The 26,162-nt window shown below is 44.0% G+C and overlaps 1 protein-coding gene across 9 annotated transcripts in view; it reads left to right on the forward strand.

The window, feature by feature from the left end:
- The window catches only part of slc45a3 (solute carrier family 45 member 3), a 132,746-nt gene that overhangs the window by 98,478 nt on the left and 8,106 nt on the right, over nucleotides 1–26,162 (forward strand). For 6 of the 9 annotated variants that reach the window (XM_041195005.1, XM_041195001.1, XM_041195006.1 and 3 more), the window contains 3 exons: nucleotides 10,431–10,879; nucleotides 16,053–16,871; nucleotides 24,084–24,349. In XM_041195005.1, coding sequence (XP_041050939.1) covers nucleotides 10,711–10,879; nucleotides 16,053–16,871; nucleotides 24,084–24,349 — 1,254 coding nt within the window. In that variant the 5' untranslated portion in view covers nucleotides 10,431–10,710. Of the gene's footprint in view, nucleotides 1–1,372; nucleotides 1,485–3,666; nucleotides 3,687–10,430; nucleotides 10,880–16,052; nucleotides 16,872–24,083; nucleotides 24,350–26,162 lie in introns of those variants that run through there. The other 3 variants (XM_041195004.1, XM_041195003.1, XM_041195008.1) reach the window with 3 other exon arrangements.

Raw genomic sequence — 26,162 nt, forward strand, 5'->3', positions numbered from 1 at the left:
CAATAAACATCACACCCCCCCCCGGCTTGATGTAGGGGGGGAAGGGAAGACATCAGTCCAAGTGCATGTGGTTCTGTTCTGGAAGGAAACATCTGCAGAGCCTTCCACAGTCAGATAGCCTGCCCATTGTCCTAGGTTCACACGCGATGAATATTCACTTGCACGAAATACACGTAAGCTGTCAGTGACCACAGAATCATACGACCCAACCCAGCATTGGCGCCCAATGGTTGAAGGGGACAATTGCCAGGTGGCATTTGAATAAAGAGTTCAGATAGGAATACAGTCATCAAGTCATTACGGCACAGAGGGAGGCCTTTCTGCCCATCGAGTCCATGCCAGCTTCCTATAGAGCAATCCAGCCGGCCCCATTCCCCTGCTCTGTCCCTGCAGCCTGGCAGCTTTATTTTTCTCAAGTGCCCATCCGATTTCCCTTTGAAGTTATTGATCCTCTGCACTTCCATAGGCAGCGAGTTCCAGGCCATTAGCACTCGCTGTGTTTTTAAAAAAAAAGTTCTTTCCTCACAGACCCCCTGTATCTCGTTAACTGAGTCAGTAATAAAATGAGGAGCTGTTGTGTCTCATTTAAAATTAAACTGAACCTATTTTTAAAAATTCATTTGGGGGATGTGGGCTTCGCTGGCTGGGCCAGCATTTGTTGCCCATCCCTAATTGCCCCTTGAGAAGGTGGTGGTGAGCTGCCTTCTTGAACCACTGCAGCCCCTGTGGTGTAGGTACACCCACAGTGCTGTTAGGGAGGGAGTTCCAGGATCTGGACCCAGCAACCAGAGGCTATTAAAAATAAGTGGGGGTCGGGTGGGGGTGGGGGGCGGTGGGGTGTGGTGGTGGAAACAGTTTACAGTGTATATAATATTTTTGCGTTATCTATACATGTGAGTATGTTTTGCACTTTGCAACTTTTTAAAACATGTCTTTACAAAAAGGGGATGTTAAAAGGCTGGTTAATAATTTCTCATACTGCAAACTTCCCCAGGTTTGATTGTTCCACTCAGTAACACATTCCCACACCTGTTACACTGTTTGGGAGTGAGACACAGACGCGTTCAGTTCATTTTTGAAGAAGGTGATTCATCACGGACAGCGGTTGACTAAACCAGAAATCATTAAAAGCTTTAATAAGAACAGGTTACCCAACACTTGCTGGATGGGGAAAGATTAAAGAGGAAGTTAATTAGAAAAGAAAATACTTGACTCAAAAGGTTGGTTTCGTGAATGTGGAATTCTCCACCTCAAATACCACTGCTGAAGTAGGGTTCCTGAATTAATTCAAATGGAAATTAAATCATTGCTTGGAAAAGAGGAATAGTAAAGTGCGTGGGGAGTGAGCAGAAGCGCAACGTTAGAGTAGATGGTTCACAAGGAGATGAACACATGCAGATCTGACCAGCTGAAATGGCCTGTATTGGTGCTGTGCTTATTCCAACTGGGAGTGAGGTTCGACTGAAGGTTGGAGATGTTTTGGGGTAACATTTTCAAAGGATTGGAGGCTGGTTATTAAGTGATTGCAAAGAAAATGTCTAAGGGGAGGACAGGTGGGTCACAGAGATCCACAGATTCGCAGCCTATACACAAATGAATAATCTGTGTGGGAAGAAGGACATCATTGGAATGTTTTATCTCTTTAGAGTTTTACCTTGCTTTTATTATTTTGTCTTTTGTAGAACCACAGACGGAATTGAATTCTAAACCCTTGTTTAGTCTTGCCGCTGCCTCTGGCCACTGCAGTTAAGTGGGCAACCTTGAACCTGGGTTGAATTAAGGGTTGAATCCTTTATGGTGATTTGAAGCTTCTGAGCTGGACAGTCCTATTGCCTGGGGCCGAGTGCCCCATCTAGTGGTTCAGCTGAGGATCTGGCAGTCGCTCATCCAATCAGAGCAAGGGCTGGATTTTCAGTAGTCAGCGGGGCCGGGATCGGGATCGGGATCGGGACCGGGCGCTCAGTTGGAAAATCACCTTCCCGGAAGTTGTCTCTGGGCACACCCCCGAGGGGTGAAGGTTGTGATTTTGAAATGAAGGGCTACGGTGCGGTGGGGGGTTGGGGGGAAGCAGGGAACCTGCTCACCTCTAATTAATGTCCCATTAAGCACTATGAGGAGTTTGTTAACCAGCCAGGGAGAAAGAGGGCAGGATTTTCAATGGTGATTTTGGCAAACGCTCTCTGTCTGGTGCATGTTCATGCCCAACTGTCATTGTGGGGTTACCTGGAAAAACTCAGCAGGTCTGGCAGCATCGGCGGAGAAGAAAAGGTTGACGTTTCGAGTCCTCATGACCCTTCAACAGAATGGTTCTGTTGAAGGGTCATGAGGACTCGAAACGTCAACTCTTTTCTTCTCCGCCGATGCTGCCAGACCTGCTGAGTTTTTCCAGGTAATTCTGTTTTTGTTTTGGATTTCCAGCATCCGCAGTTTTTTGTTTTTGTCATTGTGGGGTGTTTGTTTTTAATAGATAATGAAGTGTCAGTTCGTGAAGCACCTTACACTGAGTTGGAGCGCGTTACCTTTATTTTACCTGAATGACCATTTTCCTTTGTCTTAACACTGACCCTCCAGGGAGCTGCGTGCTCTATTTGGCAATGGTAAGGGCAGGCCCTGTCATTACTGCCATCTGCCTTCGCCGCTGGTACTCTGTAGGCAACTTTTGCCTCCAGAGGACACTTGGTGCCTCTCGTTGGGTGCTGAGCTAGCCTCCTGTCCAACGGGGGCATTTACATTTCAAAATAGCATTGCATGAAAGGTGCAGAGGTGACATGGGGTTGGGACCCGCCCATCCAGGTGTCAGATTCCTAACCCCATTTTGAGAATCCGACCCCAAGGTAGTCTCCAATGTCAGTGAAAGTTTGGGTTTCAGCTGTTATCCTCCTGAGCTGGGTGTCATCTTTCTGCTGCTCTTTCGCTGTGGTGACCATCCTTTCTCTGTAAACCAGCTCAAATTTTCCACCATTCTTTAAAGCATTAACACCATACTTTTTCAAAATTATCCTAATCTTTGCTTATCATTGTGAGAAACATTGTTTTTTTTAATATTTTTGGGAATATTGTGTAATTCTGTGGAAAAGGGTGTGTGTTTGTGAGTGTGTGTGTTTGTTTGTGTCCGATTTAATTAAACTGAGCAGAGATTAAAAGGATAAAAGCAAAGAATTGCGGATGTTGGAAATCCAAAACAAAAACAGAAACAGAAATACTTGGAAAAACTCAGCAGGTTCGGCAGCATTGGCGGAGAAGAGTACAGTTGACATTTCGAATCCTCATGACCCTTCAACAGTTTTGTGCTCTTCTCCGCCGATGCTGCCAGACCTGCTGAGTTTTTCCATGTATTTCTGTTTCCATTTTTGTGTTAGAGATTAAAAGGAGCCAGTTTGCCTGGGGAACTCCAGAACATGAAAAGGATGGATGTGTTAGTTTGAGGTACAAGTAAATAAGTTAGATCTAACATTTGCATTTTTAGATAAGTTGAGAGTTTGTTTGGATACCAAAGGGGAGTCAAGACGTGTCAAGAAACATCTTTGCATCTTGCAGGAGTTCCACGGGTAAGCAAGAAGTGGGGATATATTTTATTGGCCCAAAAGCAAAGACAAGATGGAAACATGAAAGATCTTTTATTTGGAAGGGTCTGGGTTTCAAAGAGGTGTGAGAACAACAGGACCAGAGATGAAAGGAGGAAGTAAGTAAGTAGTCTTTTTAGAGTTACTTTGGGGAGCTTGGAATAGCTGGGGGATAGCTTTAGCTGGAGCTGCACTTTGAGCTGTGAGATGAGCAGTTGGAGCTATTGGAACTGTTGAGTTGGGAGATGTTAGCTCTGGGCTGGGAGAAGATGCCATTTGAACCAGCCCTCTACTCAAACCAGAAAAGTCTTGGCTGCAACAAACAGTTTTATTCTGAAGTTTGGTTTCCACAGCAGAGTGGAAGCGAGTTACAGGAATGTCTTTATTGAAGCCCCAGCAGTTTACCTTGCGTGATATACTAGATTTCTTATTGTTAAACATGTATAAACATGTTGCCTGGACGTTATTTATTTGTGGGTCTGACCAAGTGAAGAGTCTTTTTGGAGGGACTGCCTGTAAGACTAACCTTAATTATGCAACTGTAACCTTGTGCACTTAAGTTTTCTTTTATTTTTGTTAATAGAACTTTTACTTCATTTTTAACATCCCAACAGTGTGACTGCTGACTTCAGTACATCATCATCTTGTTTTCAGAAAACAATAAAAAAGGGTGTGTCCTGTAAGCCAAGTTTCTCTCTGGGATTTGCTTTGGGCAGCAATTTGCACCGGCTGTGGTTATAACACCATCCTGGATCTAATATCATTAGCTATAAAATTCAATATATTCCCTGGCCAGTGTTTAGTTCCCCCCCCCCGCCCCTCAGCCAACCCCCAACCCCCACCCCTCCACCCCGCTAAGTGCATTGTAACATTTGCGGGGATATGACTCCAATAAAAGAAAAAAGACTTGCATTTATATGGCACCTTTCATGACCACAGGAAATCTCAAAGCACTTTACAGTCAACGATGGACTTTTAAAGTTTAGCCATAAAATGATGTAAGAAATGAGCAGCCAATTTGTGTACAGTGATAGTGACCAGATAATCTGTTTTTTGTGATGTTCATTGAGGGATAAGTATTGGCCAGGGCACACAGGATAGCTTCCTTGCTCTACAAAACAGTGCCATGGGATATTTTGCAACCAAGAGTTTCTCAGCTCAAGGGTTTGACATTATCCTGGACAGGATACAGCAAGGCATCAACGTAATGCTCCAAACAGTCTGCAAAACTATAAATTCTGCAGGCACATGTTCTGACAGGGCAACAGCTGGAGTATTTTTTTTCAAAATATGGAACCATTTAATAAGAAGGATCTTGTGGTAGATCATATCAATGGTATTTTTCCACAGCAACTTTTATTTATTACCATCAGTGATATTTTGAGGGGTGAATGAAGCCTGTGTTTAATGTCTCATCTGAAAGACAGCACCTCCAACAGTGCAGCATCCCTCAGTACTGCACCGGAGTATCAGCCTTCATTTTCATGCGCAAGCCTTGGAGTGGGACTTGAACCCACAACCTTCTGACTCAGAGGTAAGAGTGCTACCAACTGAGCCATGGCTGACACCAGTGACCTTGGTCTTTACCCAGCTAACCCATCCCTGCTGTTAGACACTTAGCTGCGAGCGGCCCTCAGGTTAGACATCGGATTGGTTTGGAGAGTTACTGAGTGATATCAATTCAGATCCTTCATGCTCAGGAGCACGGACTTTATGAAACCATGATCCGAGTGGCAAGTGCACATTAGGATGGAACACAGATTCATAAAACCAGTACTACCCGAGCGTGAAGGATCTGGGGGCTTTGCTTGCGATTTGGCAGTCTGTCTTTTTGCCTGAGGCCTGAAGAGTTCTTGATCCAGTTCTGTTATCACCTCCAGTTTTACCTTTTTTTTAATCTTTCTAGCTTTTATCTTTACAGTATCCCCCTCCTTGCAAGTTCCTTAACAAAAATGACTCTCAATCTTGGAAAGCTCCCACATTCCTCGGCAGTTTCTTGGGGATTGGCTTCAATTTGTGCACTGTACATGAGGCCCATGGAATTCTGTAATACTTCAGATCTGACCTCCGAATAACACTGATGGTAATAAATAAAAGTTGCTGTGGAAAAATACCATTGATATGATCTATCACAAGATCCTTCTTATTGAATGGTTCCATATTTTAAGAAAAAATACTCCAGCTGTTGCCCTGTCAGAACATGTGCCTGTAGAATTTATAGTTTTGCAGATTGTTTGGAGCATTACGTTGATGCCTTGCTGTATCCACTCCAGGATAATTTCGAACCTTTGATCTGAGAGAACTGTGCTTTCTCGTTCCAGTTGCCAGACAAGAGCCCCCACCCCAACCACAAATCACAACAGCTTACCCACAAAATTTGGCCCTACAAAGTAAAACGGGCTACCCCCCAGACCCTGGGCCAGTCCTCAACACCCAACCTCCATTTCGGACCCTCAACCCAAGTCCTCGACCAAGACCCCCGACCCAGACCAAAATGAGTTGGGGGTTGGGGGTTGTTTGCTTTAATTCGGAATTGATTATGTGTTTTGTTAAAGGATAGCAGGACCGTGCATCTCGCGATACCAATTTCAGCGCGATGTGAGCCGTGGGATTTAAGGATGCCATCCAAAAAGAGAAAATATGGAATGATTTCAGGAGGTATCTTCTTTACCCAGAGAGCAGTTAGAATGTGAAACTTGCTCCAACATGGCAAACAGTTTAGGTGTATTTAAAGAGGTAGCTGAATGAGGGAGAAGGGAAGAGAAGGATGTGCCGATAGCGTGAGATGAAGTGGGTGGGAAAAGGCTTGTGTTTAGCACAAACCCTGGCAAATGCCATTTGGGCTGAATAGCCTGTTTCTGTGCTGTAAATTCTATGTGAATTGTTTGAAAGCAAAACAACGCTTGGAAGTGCCATCCCAATGCACCATCACAAGAAAAGAGGCATATAGGTCTTCAAATATACATTCACGTGATTTGGAGATGCAACAGCTTCATTCCCCAGCAACCCCCCTACCCCTCTCATTTTGCATTGTACAGACAATAACATTGTGTGATTTTTGCAGACCTTGTACGTGCCTGGACATTCTTTGGAGACATCAGCCTCTGCTTTATTAAGCTGGAAAGAATATTAGTCCACAATGAGCCAAGGTTTTCATCCTTGAAAAACAGGACTGCCTAATCAGTAGAAAGCTTCATATATTTGCTTTAGGTGCCCCTTTCACAATCCTGACAGATTATAGAAGTTGCTGATGATAATATTAACAGATGTACCCAGCCGGAGAACCCAGTCCAGTGAAATTCATCCCAGGCGCTCATGATCCCATTTTGAGTAAAAAAAAAAACCTGTTTCTCCACATTTTAAAATGATAGGCTATAAGAGTCTAAAATGAGAGTTTCAAGATTATAGTGTTACCCGTTCATGACATGCTTATTTTATATAAAAACTGTGATCATAGTGTTTTTATTCCTGCCTTTCCTCCCTTTTTGCAATTCCCAATTTTTTTCTTTCCCTGCTCCCACAGTCTCTTTTATTTGTCCAGCGGATGTGAGTGTTGCTGACAAGACTGGCCCCTATTACTCATCTCTAAATGTCCCTTGAGAAGGTGGCGGTGAGCTGCCTTCTTGAACCGCTGCAGTCCACGTGGTGTTGACACATCCACAGTACTGTTAGGAAGTTCCAGAATTTTAACCCTTATCTGCTCTTTATCATGTGTAATCCTCCTCCTCTGAAAAGCTTAGAGCTGGTGAAAATATACAATGATCAAACTGAAAGACCTGTGACTAATAAGAGTACCGCAGTTCCAGCTTATCAGAATGGGCCCCCTTGTCATGCCAATAGTCTCTCTATACTCTGAAGTATGGTTTCCTAACCTTACATGAGAAATTGGTCATTGGCACTGACAGTTATGACTGAGTGAAGTTGAGCCTAGTTGCACAACAGTTCTGTGCACAATATGCCACAATGAAAAGCAGAAGATGCAAGTGATGCAAAATGCAAGGGTGAAAGGCAGAGAATAAGCTAGAGAGCCAAGCCGCAGTTATTGGTATTTTACTGCTTGCATTGATAATTCCTAACCCCAGCACAATATGCTAGTGCCATCTATTCTGAGATTGACTCAGCCTTCCTCATGTTACATGTTCAAAGCCACACAGTTATGTACAGTAGGCTTTTGATGCGTTGAGCGGGTGTTTTATGTGGTGTATCTGATGAGTGAGCAGTAATTCATGCATGGTTTATTGGGGATAGTTGGATCCCTGAGGGTTTACTTGAAACCTATTCCAAGAGACTATGTTACATTGTATAAAAGACGCTATAAAATATTTTTAGTTAGCACATGTTCAACCGAGAACTCGGGTCTTTGCAGTGATGTGTGAATAACTAGCGTGCTCCAACACAACAGGGCTCCATTGCTTATGTGAAGGTCCTGCAATAGCAAGGACGGAACCTGCCAGTAGCAGCTGAGTTTTCCTTTTGTGAAATGATAAGTATTTGTTTTCTTTAAATTGGCTCTTCACCTAGGTTGTTCAATGTCCAAATGCGGGACCAACAGTTGGAGCCTGAGACAAGAGTGTGGGGGAGCCTAGAACTAGGGGGCACAATTTAAAAATTAGAGGCCCACCCCACCGCCCGCCCCCCCCCCCCCCCCCCTTAAGATGGAGATGTGGAGATTTTTTTTCTCTTGGAGCATTGTTAATCTGTGGAATTCTCTTCCCCAGAGAGCAGTGGAGACTGGGTCATTAAATATATTCAAGGCTGAGATAGATTTTTGATCAACAAGGGAGTCAAGGGTTGTGGGGTGGTGGGGGGGTGGTGACAACAGGAAAGTGGAGTTGAGGCCGTAATCAGATCAGCCATGATCTTAACGAATGGCAGAACAGGCTCAAGGGGCTGAATGGCCTGCTCCTCCTCATTCTTACGATCTTGTCTTCAAACTACAGCAAAATGAAATCAGCAAGTAGTGGTTAGGACCTTGAGTTTTAAAAGCTTATATGTTATAAAATAGAGTGAAGGCAATGAGGAGCTTGTGTATTAGACAAGATGGAAACATTAATATTCTGGGAAAGTTTAAAAAATATATAAAAGTTTCTTGCTTGCTCATTTAGTTGTGTGGATAAAAACCGGTTAGAAATTCCTCTGAAATCAAAGTTAAAATTAGTATTTTGCTCTTTTCGTTCCAAGTCAGACACAATGTGGGTTAATTTGGCAGGACCATGCGTTAAGGGGGCAGTGTTGGTCAGAGTATTTTTCAGTCTACTTATCAGTGCACTGATGGTAAATTCACCAATGCAGCACTCACAGAGAGAGTTTGAAATGGAAGCGAGTGTGCGTGGGAGAATTGGCGCTACAGTAATATAGCTCAATCTTTGGCCTCTCCCTTTGCGTGTTGATCTCTGCAGGACTCGTGGGATTGATGAATTTTCACATCAGGGAAGTTTAATCATATTCTGTGAAATGCTTCTTCTATACAACAACCTGCAATTATATAGTACTTCAATATTGTACAACGTCCCAAGGCACTTTAGAGATTATCAAACTAAAGTTGACACTGAGCCACATGAAGAGATTACAGGACAAGAAACCAAAAACCTGGTCAGAGGTTTAGAAGCCTCTTAAAGTTCATTTATGGTATGTGGACATGGCTGGCTAGGCTGGCATTTATTGCCCATCCCTAATTGCCCTTGAGAAGGTGGTGGTGAGCTGCCTTCATGAACCGCTGCAGTCCATGTGGTGCAGGTACACCCACAGTGCTGTTAGGAAGGGAGCTGCAGGATTTTGACCCAGCGACAGTGAAGGAACGGCGACATATTTCCAAGTCTGGATGGTGCGTGGCTTGGAGGGGAACTTCCAGGCGGTGGTGTTCCTGTGTCTCTGTTGCCCCTGGCCTTCTAGATGGTAGTGGTCGTGGGCTTGGAAGGTGCTGTTGAAGGAGCCTTGGTGAGTTGCTGCAGTGCATCTTGTAGATGGTACACACGCTGCTGCCACTGTGCGTCGGGGGTGGAGGGAGTGAATTTTGTGGATGGGGTGCCAATCAAGCAGGTAGTTCTGTCATTGATGGGGCAGGAATTCCAAAGCTTAGGGGCTAGGAAGCTGAAGGCACATTTGCCAATAGTGGAAGGTTTGAAATCGGGATGTGCAAGAGGCAAGAATTGGAAGAGCACAGAGACCTTGAAGGGCTGTAGAGCTGGGGCTGGTTGCAGAGATAGAGGTGGCCAAGGCCATGGAGAAATTTTAAAACCAGGTTGAAAACTTGGAACTTGAGGCATTGCTAGACAAGGGCCAATGTACATCAGCGAGCACCAGATTAATAGGTGAATGGGACTTGGTGCAAGTTGTGAATACAGGCAAGTTGTGGACGTTGGAAGATGGGAGGCTGGTCAGGTGGGCTTTGGTCTAGTCAAGTCTAGAGGTTACAAAGGCATGAAAGATGGTTTTGGCAACGTTGATTGCCAAATATTCTGAATGAAACAAAAGCTGAAGATGATGTGGCCAGTCTCAGCTGGTCAGGCCGCATTTGTGGAGAGATGGCTTGACATTTCTGGTGTGGATCTTTATCGGAGCCCACATCCCCATTCCGATTCCTGTGGCCTCCAGGAGGCTAACTGGCCTGCTCAGCGTTTCCAGCTTTTGTTTAAGATCACCAAGGTCTAAATTTCATTTGTTTCCTTAAGGTTGATTTACATTCTCAGCTGCAGTTTGCAATTTGCCTCAGCACTTACAAATAAATATAGATTAAGAATGTTAAACTTGTGTTTTTCATTGATCTGCAATCTAAATGAGCTACTGCAGGGAGATATGATGATTAACTGAAGAAAGATACTGATGAATCTTTTAAGTGAAAGTGTCTTTCTCTTCACTTTTTTCCAGAGTTGCTGCCATTAATGCTTTCTCTACCTTGAGCTTGGGGGAAATAAACGTCTTTTTCGCTAGAAACATGGTCGGCTTATGTCGGCAACTTGGCAATGACCAATTCTGGATTCTCGGTGCTTGAACATGGAACAGTTTCACATAAGAGCAATGTTGAGAAGAACTCTCCACATTTGTGGTGTTAGAAACTGCGAAAGCTGCAGAACATTTGTCAAGTGGGGTGAAAGAATTCTAGATCTCGTCAGAGACAGAGTGCGGAATTAGAGAACGTAGAGTCACGATGGAGAAACCCCAATCCAATATGTTTTTCCACAAACGAAGGTCCCAGTTGTTGCTGCTGAACTCACTGACATGTGGCCTGGAAATCTGTGTGGCAGCTGGAATTACCTTTGTTCCCCCACTGCTGCTGGAAGCTGGGGTGCAGGAGAAATATATGACTATGGTTTTGGGTAAGTACAATTGCACTATGCACGCTCCTTGTGCAGCTGTGTTTTATAAGATTTCTTTTATTACTGACCTTTTTTCACTTCCTCCCTCCCCTGCAGACGCTAATGCTTGCACATCCACAGTTCCATGTGTACCTATTACCCTTCCTTCCTGCCCCTTGAACAAAGTGGGCTTCCTTCATGAATGAGGTTAAAGAATGTTGCCAGGGCACTCCCAACAGTATATTTTCAACAATTGTCGTTAACCCATTTTCCTCAAGTGCTAAATGCAGCATTAGACTAACACTAATCAGAAAACCTAGGTTTTTTATCATCTTGCTGTTAGCCACATATAGGCCATCTCAGTTGATCCAGCCCTACCGAGCATCCCCAGCCACAAAGCAACTTGGGGCATGATCCCTAGCTGACCACCCCCCCTAAGCTTAGAGACACTTGGGACAATTGCAATACTCCAGCCTCTGTCCCTGCTGACATCAGCCAACTGAGGCATGAATGAGGACCATAGTCCACATGAGGTTGTGCGACATCAGGTGCCACCTTTACACATTAGCACTAAGGGGGTTTACAGTACAGTGCCTGTAGTTCTTTGCTATCACATGGGAAAACACAGCTGAGGCGAAACAGAAAGTGACCAAAAGCTTGGCCAAAGAGGTAGATTTTAAGCAGCGTGTTGGAGGAGGGAGAAGTTTGTGAAGGAATTCCAAGGCTTGGGGCCACATTCGTTTAGGAGGCTTGTTGAAGGTTTTGGAAGCTTGTGAGTACAATGACATCATTAGGTGGGTGTGTGAATAGTTCATCCTATAACCACCTGAACAGTATCAGAATGTCCAGCAGTGAAGCTGCTGCTTTATCCAACTTGGGCTGTAACACCTGGGGGTTGTGGTGATGGCTGCACATGAGATATTGGTGGGAGCAGCATGACAGAATATAGAGTCTATCGCACTGTATCAAAGTGTGTGAGCTAAGTCCAATATTACCTATTAGTGCAACTAAATGAAGTAACATTGAGATTGTCGGGAGTGGTTGGAAACCTTTCCTACTAGCCTTTAAGAATACGCACACCTTGAAATCCTGGCCCTAAGGCAAAGATACAGATTTTTAGATCTATGCACCTTCACAATTCTCTTCTTTAATATCTGTGTTTATGAAGCTGTTTTATCACCTAACATTGCACTAAAATTGTTACTAAGTGCCAACAATTAGCTGCACCCACATTCCACCCACGTGTGACTACAGGTAATATTTCAGCTTTGATCGAGTAGGTTCGAGCCGGGGCTGATGGTTAACTTGTGGGAGAAAATCCCAGAGGGAAGGAAAAATAGTGTGTAATACTTCACAATTGATGATTAAACAAGATGCCATTTACAAATGCTTTCCTTCCACAGTATTAAAGGGAAATAACTTATTACTGGAAATGTTACCACAATGTTAAGGGAAGGAGGGATGGAGAGAGAGAGAATTGTTTAGAAGATGAAAGTTATTGTAATGTTAACAAGTTTCTTCACTTCCCTCAGAGCTCTGGCTCTTGTCTGTCCTGTGGAGACCTGACACTGTCTAGCCCTGTACCAAAGTGAGCATTCTTCATGTAACGTCCTAACTGGTGAATGACAATGATCACTACACAGTGCACCCTCCAGGATCGTCGTGCATGTGTGCAGATACCATAGGAGGACCGTATTTGACTCAGCTGTGCACTGCCAACACCAGGTGTCAAAAGGTTATGCATGGATAATGGCCACTTGGGCGAGCAGTTTCTGTCCAAAATACGAAGTGCCCTTTTGTGTGCGTGTGAGCGTGTTTGTGTGAGTAAGTGTGTTCTTAAGAGTTCAGTTATTGAGAAAATATGAGGCTTGAGGTATAAATGAGCTCCTGATGTTATCTAGTTCATAGAATCAGTGAATGATACAGCACAGAGGGAGGCCATTCAGCCCATTGTGCCTGTTCCAGCATTTTGGTGGAGCTATCCAATTAAGCCCACTCAACTGCTATTTTCCAGTAGCCCTGTAAAATGTTTTCCCTTTCAGCACTTAAGTAACTGAAGCTGTAGAAATGGCCTTCAACTTGAGAGATACTGGACACAGAGAGTGAAGCATCCTTGAAAACATCCCCCTGTGAGTCTGTGTTCCGGTTTGTGCGGCTGGGAGTTCGGTGCTTCTCTCTGGAAGTGTGATGTGGCGATTTTCTGTTCAGCTGCTGTTGTGTGGCCCAGGTCTTTTTTCTTCCTCCTGACTTTTAAATATAGAACATGTTCTAACTAAATCTATTGCAAAGGGTGTAATTACGCTGATTGTTGAAGTCAGGAAATGATGGCTGGTTAAATCCTACAGCTATCACATGTCAACATCTGTTTCGATATTTTTTCAAAACTAAAAGAAAAATCTCTCTCCCCCCCCCCACCACCCCCACCGCCACCTCTACTTTTGTCCCTCTGAAAAATGTCTGGAATTTCATTTTTATATTAGTCATTGATTGTGCTTCCAAATAGGAAATGAGAGCTGCTTAAAAGCTCTGTAAATTTGTGTGGACGTGCAAGATAATTGAGTGACTGTTGTCTGGAATCCGGTCACAGTCAAACTGGAGCGCAGAAATACCCTGTGAAGTCCCTTATGGTGAAGCTTCAGTTCAGAGGATAGCGAAGGAAATGACAGTGTCAACCAGCAAGCAAGCTCCCCCTTTGCTGTCCCCTTTTTTTCTGAATCTTTTGTCCCCAGTGTAAAGTGCAGCTTCCAATTCAAACCTGCCTTTCAGGCTTTAAAACTGAGATTATTCAGATACTGAAGCGTGATATCATTTCAATGTCCAAAAGAAATGGTATCTCTTCAAATGAGGCCCCTTCAGATGTAATTGAGGGACGTCTGTGATAAGAGAGTGGTAATCTGATCAGAGCTGAACTTGGAGGCCTCCCAGTCCAAATATACAGTATGTGACCCCTGCAAACAATGGTCAGATTGTGCTTATTTCAAAGCACTCTTATGGATATTAAAGCCTGCCTCCTACCCCATAAATTAAACTATGTTGCACAGAATTGCAGTCCGTTTTTAACCATTTCTTTAAATAGAGCTACTGTAAATTATTCTGGTAGACCAAACTACTATTAGAAGTGCTTTTGTTTGTTGCTAGGCAACAGGATGTTGTCTTGGGGTTTAGTTGTCAGGTAAGGTGTTAAATATCATATTCCCGAAGGTTCTCCTGTGTAACACCGGTGTTAGACTAAGCACTTACACGTATTGTGCAAGAGTGAATTTCCTATTTTCAGTAAAATGCATTGATGTCTAGTATTAAAGATTTGGTTAACAATGAGAGTGCTGTGGCCTATTTGGGACTGAGCCTCAGTTGTTGCCCAGTTGAGAATCAATGGGCTGTAACTTCGGAGTTCCCCGGTGTCGGATTTGGGGGGGTGGTGGTGGTGGTGGTGGGGGGGAGGGGGGAGCGGTATGGGGGGTACCCCAAAGAGGTGCTGGGGAATCCATCTGGAAACTTCTCAGTTCTGCACAGCAATGGCCCAGAAGAGTGCAAACTTCCCCTGGGCAACTGCCCTGCGCTGAGAACCATCCAAAAATGCGATTTTAAATCACAAACATCAGATGGTTCCGACTGTGTTACACACAGTTAGAAGAATTAAACCCTCTTTTAACTACTGTGAAGACCCAGACCAACCCTCCCCACCCTTCTCTTCCTCCTCCCACACCCCTGATCCCCCAGGGGACACCCTCCCAACCCACCCCCGACCTTCAATATCCACCCCCCACTCCGAGCTCTGATTTCTCCCCACTGATCTCCTCTGCCCCCCCCCAATCCTATCCACTTACTTTAGACACTTACCTTCTCCGTGACCTGTCAATCTCAGTACGATCTTTAACTTACCTGCTTTACAGCAGCTAGCCCTGTAAAAAAAAAAGAGGGTGGGGATGGGGGGGTCATGTCCTTCTTCAATCCGACTCTGTCAGACTGCGACACTGGGCCTCGGGGACAACTGGGCTGCCTGGATCTCCTGAGTTGGAAGGTCGGAGGAGACAGGCACAGAATAAACTTAATTGGGCACGGAATGGGTAATCCGACACCAGTTGCCACTCCGAGGAAGTTACAGCCCAATATTTTTCCTTGGTGAACCACTTATTGGGCTCACAGTCTGGACATCAGAGTTTGAGTTCCCACCTTGATTTATCCACTGGCTTTCCCGTCGTATTTACTTATTATAAATCTTGACTGATATGGCTTTAACCTCTCAGTTCTGATGGGATCAGTGCAAGTCTTTTTGTACTTTCTCCGGTGCATCTATGTGCTTTTCCAAAGAGCTGTGTACAGTACTCTAAGTGCAGCCTGACCAGCGTTTTACTTAGCTTTACTAAATCCTAGTGTTCCGTTTTAATTATTTTTAATTGCTTTGCAGACCTGTGATGCTGCTTTTAATAATTTGTTCATATGTATTCCTAGATCTCTTGCTGTTCTACCCCAATCAGTTTCTTTATTTGCAAGCGATGTTTCTATTATTCCTACCAAAGGTGCAGCACCTCACATTTACCTGTGTTACAGTTAATTTGCCACCACTTAATTGTCCAGTCTTCAAATTGATTTAAGGTAATTTGGACAATGTGAATCAAATCTGTTTGAATACTGGAGCCAGATTTACTAAGCACTCCATATACCTAGTCCCCATTCTTTCATTCTAATCAAATCTAATCAAATATTGCAGGGCAGCTCACTGGTTAGATTCCTGTTCTATGCTTTATTAACTAGTCTCAACCAATGTTGCATTAAAGTAGCTACAATCAGCCTTTTCACCTCTAGTAATTGGCAACTGCCGATGTGTCCTGGAGGTTTGACCATACGACATATCTGTTGGAGCCTACATGGATGCTAATTAAGATCTAATAGGACCCTATAAGCCCTCCATGAGCAGGCTTCTGTCTGAAATAGCTACTAAGGCTGCCCTTCCAAATAAAATATAAGTGAGTGAAAATGAGGATTGCTACAATTTTCAGGGTTCTACCTCTTAGTTGTGGCCCAACATTTGATCTCTCAATGTGTAATTGAGTAGTTACTTAAATGTAAGTTTACCATTCTGAAGGAGAAATTGCCGTTAAAATGTATTTTTTAAAATTTGTCCATTTATGGCAAATTGTTTTGGCCACATTGTGTGTGGGATGTCGTTTTCGATTTTACTTTGTCTCCACAGGCATTGGGCCGGTCCTAGGACTTGTATTTGTTCCGATGATCGGTTCAGCAAGTGACCACTGGACAAGTCGATATGGCCGCCGTCGTCCCTTCATTTGGGCGCTCTGCCTTGGAGTCCTCCTGAGTCTTTTTGTCATTCCTCATGCCAGCAAGATGGCCACTTTCTTCAACCTGAAAGACTACCCGGTCGATGTGATCTTTCTTATCATTGGGATCTGCATGTTGGACTTCTGTGGCCAAGTCTGTTTCACTCCCCTCGAGGCCTTGCTGTCTGACTTGTTCCATGATGCTGAAGATTGCAGGCAAGCTTTCTCCATGTATTCCTTCATGATCAGCCTCGGGGGTTGCATTGGCTACCTCTTGACAGCAGTTGACTGGAAAAGGACCTTTCTGTCCAGTTACCTTGGTGAGCAGGAAGATTGTCTCTTCACACTTCTGGCTGCCATATTTATTGTGTGTGTTCTCGCTACCTTCTTTGTATCTGAGGAAAACTGTAGTAATATGGATGGACTTGTCGACATCTCACCAAAGGAAGTCATTAAGCCTCTGGCAAGGTACTGTTGTTGCTCCACGAGTATGCTTTGGCGCGCGAGGCACTATCTTCTAGTACTGAAGAACTGTTGCACTTTGATCCCCAAACTCTACCACCTGTACTGTCGCATTCCCAAGGTGATCCGTCAGTTGGTTGTGGCCGAGTTCTACAGCTGGATGGCCCTCATGACGTTCATGATGTTCTACACAGACTTTGTGGGGGAGGGGCTCTACCACGGTGTCCCTAATGCAGATCCTGGGAGTGAAGCCAGGCTACGCTATGATGAAGGTACAGTGGCTTTAGCATGTAAGAAATTAAGGAGAAAGTGTGTACCATAACTGAAGAGTATAAGTCTGACTGAATATATCCGTTTGCCTTCATAGGTTTTGGCTTTGGCTCTAAATTGGAAAATACAAACACCTACAACATTACAATTTTGGTTTATTGTCACGGGTTCATCTTTTATAAATCAGTGCAGCCACTGTTGCTATGTGGGGAAATGAAGCACAGCAGGTCCAACAAACAACAATGGGATTACTAACCAGTTAGTTTGCTTTGGCAGTATTGCTCGAGAAGAAATGTTACCAGAAAAACTCCCTGTTCATCTTTTAACAATGCCATGGGACCTTTATGTCACCTAAAGGAGGCCTTGGTCTAACACGTCAGGCCGGGTTTTTGCCAACAATATGGGAAGCTTGATCCGGGAAATTTCCCAACTTGGCAGAGCCTTCTCCGTATAAGTGGCCCCTGCACACGGTATTTTTTGCTCTGGGGAGATGGGGGTGGGTTCAAGTCAGGTTGGCTGACCCCAGAAGCTGTTTGGATGCAGCCATGGAGACAGGTGAGACAGTCTGGTTAGAAGGCCCACCTCAGTTCTCTGGGACTTTGTCCCAGTTATATTAAAGGCTTAGGCTCTCTAACCCTCACCCCTCATCCCCCACCCACTCCCCATGCCACCTCCTTTCTACTCCATGCCCTATGTGACCTCCATGCCCACTCACCCAATATGCACTATGTACAGAACAAAGAGCCACATAATAACAATAGCAAGTCTTGAAATGTTCGTTAAAAAACACCCATTCAGAAATCTGCTTTCAATAAAAACTGCTGCTTCTTACCACCTTAAATGTGTCAATCGGACACTGCCATTCATAGTTTTAATAACCACAGCTTTACCTCACTTCACACCTTTTAATTTTGTCCAAATACACATGCGGACATTGAAAAAATAGTTCAAAGAAAGAATAACGTATTATAACCTCATAAAGATATCAGTCAATCAAAGCTAACATTCCACTTCAGCCTGTATAAACAGACCCTGCTGAACTAATCCACTGGGGCCTTGGAGCCCAACCAATCAATCACAATGAGGCCGTCTGACAACTGCCTCAACAGGAACAGATGGATGGACATCTATTTCTCTAGATGGCCTCATTATGAATGCATGGCTGAGCTCCAGTGTCACTAATGGATTAGCTCAGCAGGGGCCTGTTTACACAGGCATGAAGTGGCATGTTAGAGCTTTGATTGATTAGCATATTTTGAGGTTAAAGTAAATTATTTGTTTTTGGTATGTTTTTCAATGTCAACATGTTTATTTGGACAGGATTAAGAGGGGTGCAGTGGGTTAAAACTTCTGTTACTGAAACTGAATGGCAGTCCCTGACTAAAACTTTCATAAGTTTGTAAAAGGAAGCAGCTTTTTTTTTTTCAAAGCAGATTTCTGAATGGGTGATTTTTTTTTCATGAGCATTTCAAGACTTGTCATTATTATATGGTCATTGGTTCTGTACATAGTGTATACTGGGTGAGTGGATATGGAGGGGGCATGGAGGAATCACCTGTCAAACATACTTTTCTAAAGGTTCCCATATCCAGACTGTGACTCACAATTCACCTGAGGAGCTGTGAACCATGAGAAGCTGGCTGGCTGGCTCCACAAAAAATTGCCAGTGGGAGGGTGGGGTTTTGGGATGCCTACCCCTGCAGCAGAACCAGGTCATGAGTGCAGTGTGCAGGCTCACTACCCACACCCTTATCCCGCACTAGCAAAAGCTTCTGGCGCCAGCAATGAGGACAGGAATCAGGTCCCGCCTGCCATTTTTATAAGGCCTCCAGAGTCAGCCCATCTCTGCAAAAATCCGGCCGCTCATCTCAAGATGGCACCTCTGATGAGGCTGCACTTCATGCTGCATTGAGGAGTCGACCTAGATTTTATCCTCATGTGCTAAAGCCATTCTGACTCAGAAATGGAAGCGGTGCCAATGAGACCAAGATGAGAATTTTAAAAACAAACAGGCTAGGTAATGCATTTAGAACAGTGCAGAAAGACTGTCTTAACACTTTCAGGGGTAATTAAACCCCTGTGATCTCTACGTGGAAACATAAGCCTAGAAATTGCCGTCAGAGCTGATTCCTCATCATTATTTAACAGAGATGTCAACTCGTTTTCTTTTATACAATTTAGTACCTCTTATAGCAACAAGAGAATTATGTTACAAACGTATATTAATTCTATATATTACATAAACAGCAATAATGCTTTTTGCGTGGGTGAAGGTTGACATCTTCTGGTGTTTAAATCTTTCCACTTAAACAGAGCTGGTGATATAATAACAAAGGAGCTTATTTGCGATGTTGCTATGCCGGGCTGTGCAATGAGTTATTCAACTCGATTACTTTGACAAGTTAAAAGCAAAATACTGTGGATGCTGGAAATCTGAAACAAAAACAAAAATAGCTGGAAAAACTCAGCAGGTCTGACAGCATCTGTGGAGAGGAAGACAGAGTTAAACTTTCGAGTCCGTATGACTCTTCATCAGATCAGTACTTTGACAAGTTATTCCGTTAGTTAGTGTATTGGGCTAGCTACTGTGTTGGTCTGTTGGACGCACTTACTAGGTGAGTTAGTGCACTGGAAAGTGTGTTGAACGGTTGAGTCACAGAGAGAACATAACTAAGGGCCATAACTATGATATTTCCTAATACATCCATACAGAATTCAGGAGAAACTTCACACAGCAACTGGTTAGAATGTGGAACTTGCTGCCATAAGCGGTAGTTGAGGTAGATACTATAGATGTATTTAAGGGGAAACTAGATAAACAGGTGAGGGAGAAAGGAATTGAAGGGTAGCTTAATGGGGACGAGATGAAGAAGGATGGGAGGAGGCTCTTGTGGAGCATAAACACCGACGTAGACGGTAGGGCCTTCTATGTAAATGTAGCCTTTGAGTAAGAACAGGATGTAGTGCGGCTATAAAGCTGTTTACCCCCCACTCACAAAGAAATTAGCTACCAAGACCATGAGAAAATGGCTATTCAAACCAAGCATTAGGGAGCTGCGAGCACCAATGACTATATTCCCCCTGGAAAAGTCATGCCGTTGAGAAAATATCATGGAGGTGGTGGGGGGAGAAACAATGTAGAATTAGGGGGTGTAAGCCAAGACCCTGTTACTCTATTTGCCCGTGCAATCATTTATCAAATTGCCCCCTGACATGGAGGTGGGTAGGGGGGGAAAGCTAAAAATTCTGATTTTTCATTACTTGCAAGTTCTAAGCAAAAATAAATGTTCAAAAGAGTCCCGTGACAAGTCCCAGCTTATGTCAGAATCTTCCTGATTCTTGACTTGTGCGTTCAGTAGTTCTTTTCAAAGGGCATTACATGGGAAACCTCTTCCTGCTGGCCTCAGTCCAGACAGTAAGACCTGGCTTTGCGTCAAGTGGACCAGAGGTTAGCAGAGTCTCCCGCCTGCTCCTTTTCCCGTACATGGGCTGACATGTTGGTGCAGGGTAACTGCTGCCTGAGTTATCTTCCTGCCCGGGTCGGGCAAGTGTTTAATGTTGAAGAGCAGGTTTTTTTTTTATTCAGAAAATCTGCAGCGGTAGCTACATTTGGGCATTAGTCAGATTTACAGTAAACACAGCTGATGTCTAAATTCAATAAAACTTGGCCCTTTTTAGCCAATATCAGTGTTAGTAAAATGAGATCATTGGTTACCTTCATACTGTTTGAATTATGTAACCAGTGGGAGGGTGTTCGCACGTTCAGTTTGCGCTTTTAGTGTGTTGAGCAACAACTCTTAAGGAGTCCATATCTATTTGGTTACTTTATCAGGAAGTATTTTTTAAGAAAAGGATTACTATGCGTGTTTGCAAAGAAGGTGGAATAGGCAAAGTCCCAGTTTCATGCTTCCCTTCTATAGAAACAGGGGGTATACGCAAGGCACGGTCTGTTTTTCAGATATCTTGTTTTCTCACTGCTCCAGGTGAAACAATATGAAAGACTTGCATTTCTATAGCGCCCTTCCCCACCACAGAATGTCGCAAGGAGCTTCAAAGCCAAAGAAGTACTTTTGAAATGCAGTCACTGTTGTATTGGTAGCCAATTAGCACACAGCCAGGTCCCAGAAACAGGAACGTGATAATGACCAGATAATCAGTTTGAGATTTTGTGACGTTGGTCAAGGGATGCATATTGGCCAGAATGCTGAGGAGAACTCCCCTGCTTTTCTTCAAAATTGTGCCACGGGATCTTTTAGGTCCACCCGAGAGAGGAGATGCGGGGGGGGGGCGGGGAGCGCCTCACCTTTAGCGTCTCCTCTGAAAGATGCTAAAGTGTCTGGAATTCGCTGCCAGAGGAGGTGGTGGAAGCAGGTACGATAGTGGTGTTTAAGAGGCAGCTTGACAAATACATGAATAGGATCCGAATAGAGGGATACGGACCCCGGAAGTGCAAAACGTTTTAGTTTGACAGGCAATATGATCGGCGCAGGCTTGGAGAGCCGAAGGGCCTGTTCCTGTGCTGTACTTTTCTTTGTTCTTTGTTTATGACACCTCCAGCTCTGCAGCCCTTTCAGTACTGCACCTGCTCAAGTCTTTTGGAGTGGTTCTGTCACAAAATGATTTATGTAAACGACATATAGACCAACTGCCCGATGCCTCCTTGAGTTAAGGCACTGCCTGGTGTGGTACGGAGTTGGGGAGGTCATGTGTTTAGTCCCTGGGCAATGTTGATAATAAAAATCTGGAATTCAAAGTCTGATGATGACCACAGAACCATTTCTGATTATCATTAAAAACCGATCTGGTTCACTAATGTCCTTTAGGGAAGGAAATCTGCTGTCCTTACCTGGTCTGGCCTACATGTGCCTCCAGACCCACAGCAATGTGGTTGACTCTTAAAAATGCCCTCTAAACGAGGGCAGTTAGGAATGGGCAGTAAATGCTGGCCTAGCCAGCAACACCCACATCCCATGAACGAATGAAAAAGAAGTAGGAGAGCTGTATCCATGGACGTGTTGGGCTGGGGTGGGGGGTTGCTGGTGTGGAATATGCTGAGGAGAGTGAAATTAAACAGTAACTAGTGACTCGTGGGTGTAACGTATGCATGTTTCAGTATTGGTTGGGAGTAGGATTAGATTTAGCTGTGATCCTCCTTGGTCAAACAGCATAGAGTCTCGGATCAGACAGACAATCAGCACTTGGGTCACAAACCAGAGGGTTAATATCTCTGATGTGAGTATAAGGGTGAAACTGGTCACTGCCCTTGGAAAAAGAGGGGTGGGAAATTTGGGTGGGAGGGGTGGAGGAGAACAGGTGGACGAGGAAAGACTTGGAGAGCTCTAAGAGAGATAATGAAGGTGAGAGAACCTGGGTTACTTACAATGGTGTGATTGAACAAGGAGCAAGTCAGCCAGCCGGTTTCTATCCCAGAGAATGATGCATGGGCTGAGAACTGGAAGGTGGGTACATTGGTTAAAGTAGCATCACAAAGCATGAGAAGGAGAAGTCTTCCCCCTTCACCCACAGGTGATAATTGGTGTGTAATACAGTGCCTTCACTACCTTAGGATGTCTTTCCACAAAATAAAATTTATAAAATATGTACAAGTACATTATAAAACTGTTGCAATTTGACATTACACAAAGTGAAGGACGGGTAGGTGCCCAGCTATTCCTCTGAAAAGGCCAATACTCTGTAAATCTACCTGAATTCCTCATGGAGCAAGAACCTAAAGACGCATGGAATAGAAATCCATCTACCAGCTGAGAGAAATTGAAATTGGGGGCCATTACAGGTGATATTTACAATGTATATTTACATTTCATGTCAAACATTTTCTGGTGCACACAGCCAGACGGCTTTACACAGGTCCCAGCCCCTCGATGTACTATAGGAGGGCCTTGGACAGTGGCCTTTCCCCATTGAGCCTTTTCAGTGGCCTTGGGATGTCCCAAAGCATTTTATAGCCCAAATGGAATTCTGCTGGAGAGATTTCTAACTTTTCAACCTGCTTTGCACTCATCAGTGAAGAAGCTGTGGACATTTAAAAGTAAGAGTATAAACCATAAATGTAAAACGGAGTAAAGGTGGAATAGCAGATGACAAGTTTTTGGGCCGCTCTAATTAGTGGGGATGGTAACTGGCTTTGTAATTCAACTCAGATCATTCAAAAGCAGACAGTCAAGCACACAGCATCACATTTCTCATGGTACAAAGTTATCGCTGTTTGCCTCTATTGGTGGAAGTAAGTCAAATGCAGGATCAATGGCTTCTAAAGGTTCAGCATGATCACACATTGCCAGCGATTCCACAGAAAGGGCCAATACCCTGTAAACCTATCTGAACTCCTCCTGAGCAAGAACGTAAAGACACATGGACTAGAATTCATAGAAGAATCCATCTTCCAGCTAAGAAATATAGAAATCGGGAGTTATTAATGGTTTTTTTTTTTTATTCATTCACGCTGGTTGGGCCAGCATTTAATGCCCATCCCTAGTTGCCCATGAGAAGGTGTTGGTGAGCTGTCATCTTAAACTGCTGCAGTCCATGTGGTGCAGGTGCACTGTGCTGTTAGGAAGGGAGTTCCAGGATTTTGACCCAGTGACAGGGAAGGCACAGCGAGATGTGTTTCCAAGTCAGGATGGTGAATGACTTGGAGGGGAACTTCCAGGTGGTAGTGTTCCCTTCTATCTGCTACCCTTGTCCTTCTAGATGGTGGTGGTCGTGGGTTTGGAAAGTGCCATCTAAGGAGCCTTGTTGAATTGCTGCAGTGCATCTTGTAGATGGTACACACTGTGGCTACTGTGCGTTGGTGGTGGAGGGAGTGAATGTTTGTGGAAGGGGTGCCAATAAAGCAGGCTGCTTTGTCCTGGACAGTATCAAGCTTCTTGAGTGTTGTGGGAGCTGCTCTCGTCCAGGCAAGTGGGGAGTATTCCATCACAATCCTGACTTGTTCATTAGAATATTTTTTTGGAATGTCTTGGATGGCAATAACCTCAAGAAATGATAAAAACAAAAAAACTGCGGATGAAATGATACTGTGTGACAACTTAATTGGTAATAGGTGGCATCAAAATAATTAGTTGGAATCGAAAACTAAAATCATGCTGCAGATTCTGCATTGTCATGCCGGGACTCCAAGAAAGTTTTAGTATTCTTGTCAAGATGTACCCATATCTTAACTGTGTCTTTTTTTTTAACCTTTCCTCCTGCAGGTGTTCGAATGGGCAGTATGGGTCTTTTCCTGCAGTGCGCATTCTCAATCTTTTGCTCAGCAATAATGGACAAACTGGTGAAGGGGTTTGGAACCAAAGCAGTATACCTCGCCAGCATAGCATTTTTTACCTTTTCTGCCATCATTATGTGCCTTTCGAAGAGTGTGGTTCTGGTGACAGCGATGTCTGCACTAACGGGGTTTACATATTCAACTCTACAAATCCTACCCTACACGCTGAACTCCCTTTATCATAAGGAAAAACAGGTCGGTGAGCAATATTCTGTCAAACTAGCACTCGAAATTTACCCCTCTTAGAGACCCTTTTTTTCCCCCTTTCAGTTAAATATGTTTTCTGCTAGAAGATAGACCTCCCAGTTTATAATTTATTCATCCGGTCAATGAAATTCTTATGTTGAACATTGTAGCACAGATTTATAAAGCATAGGCCGAAACTTTGCCCTTGTTGGGCGGGCTCGGTGGTGGGGGTGCTGGGGTCGGCTGGGAAGACCACCCCTGCCCCCGGTCTGCCCGCAATTTCATGCCGGTGGGCCGATTCTGGAAACGTGAGTGGCAGTAGCGCTCAGCGCTGCCTGCGTGGGCGGGGTTGGGGGGGTGGGGTTTGTTAGGAGGGTGGGCGCGCGCTTGAAAATCTCCCTGAGGCACAGAGCCGCCTGCGGGAGATGAAGGGTTTTAAGACGTGGAAATAAAGAATTTTAAAATGTTATATAACACGTCTCCCTCGTGTGCCTCTGTCACACGAGCAGGGACACGTTACTGAGTAAATTTTAACGTTTTTATTTTATTTTTGTTTGTTGTTGGAAAGCTCATCCCGCCTGCACCTGGCCTTTTCACCTGCCCGTCAACCATAAGGTTCTGATTACCTTTTTAATGGCCTTAATAGGCCCGACATCCTCACGCGTCATTTTACGCTCAGTGGGGTCGGGCACGAGACCACCCACACAGTACATGGTGCAGTGCATAAACACTCACTTAATAGGTTGCTCATTGTTTCAAATGTGTGAAAATTCTGACTTGGTAGCTTCGGAAATTATGAATCAAAATGCTCTTCACACCAATTTTTTTATACATTACCCTTTCTCCTGTCATGTGACAAATTCACACAACTCCACTGCATAATTATATAAGTGTTAAAATGCAACTCCATTTAAAGGAGCATTTAGTTGACTTATCCCTTATCAGTAACTTTAGTTCTAGCTAGACCTGTTTCTCCAGAGTAGCATGGCTCCCCTACTTCGTACCTCATCAGTTGGTTTCACCCTTGTTAGATATAATTGCCATTCCACCAAGTGAAATTTTTAATTATAAGTGTGTCTTTGATTTAGTTCCATTTGGTACCAGTCAGCCCAAGCATTTTCCTTTGCAAAACAAACTGTTTTCCTGCAAGAGCTGTCAACTGACAGAAATTCTCTGCAGTTTGCAGTGTCGTGCTTTTTAATTAGAGTCACTGAAGTTACTATGGCCATTGCTTTAAGATTAGCCCTGGATCAGTGGCCCAGTGATACTCTAAACTGACTTAGATGTCCCTGCTGAACAGGCAAAGGCTGAAAGTTACTGTTGCTACAATACAAAGAGCAATAAATAGCAGTATAATATTAGCAGACTTCAGGCCGCAGTATAATATAGTAGACTTACCCCTTCCCTTACGCTCTATACCGTGATCACATCAACGTAATCTCGTGGGGAAATATGCACAAAGCTGATGCACAAGGACTGGGATGAGTCTAGAGAAAAACTGCAAAAAATGCAAAAGAACTGTACACTGCTTACTCTTTGATCTGTCGGCTGATTATACGAGTGCATAGACAAGAGTTTTCTAACGGAGAGAACTTGAACTAGAGATAAAATTTCCCAGTAGTGAGCTGCAGATTATTTTTCAACTGAACATGCAGCTTAATCATTAAATATATGCTGTGATGTGACAAGGGCATGGATGGAATATTCAACAGTCCCAAAACAGCAGAATCTCCAGGTCCAAGTTTCATGCTAACCAGGCCAGAATCCAACTTTAGGTTTCAGATTTGTGGCCATTTATGCCCCTTGGTCAGATTATTGAATT

Source organism: Carcharodon carcharias, chromosome 9 (assembly GCF_017639515.1).
Source record: "Carcharodon carcharias isolate sCarCar2 chromosome 9, sCarCar2.pri, whole genome shotgun sequence".
NCBI lineage: Eukaryota > Metazoa > Chordata > Chondrichthyes > Lamniformes > Lamnidae > Carcharodon > Carcharodon carcharias.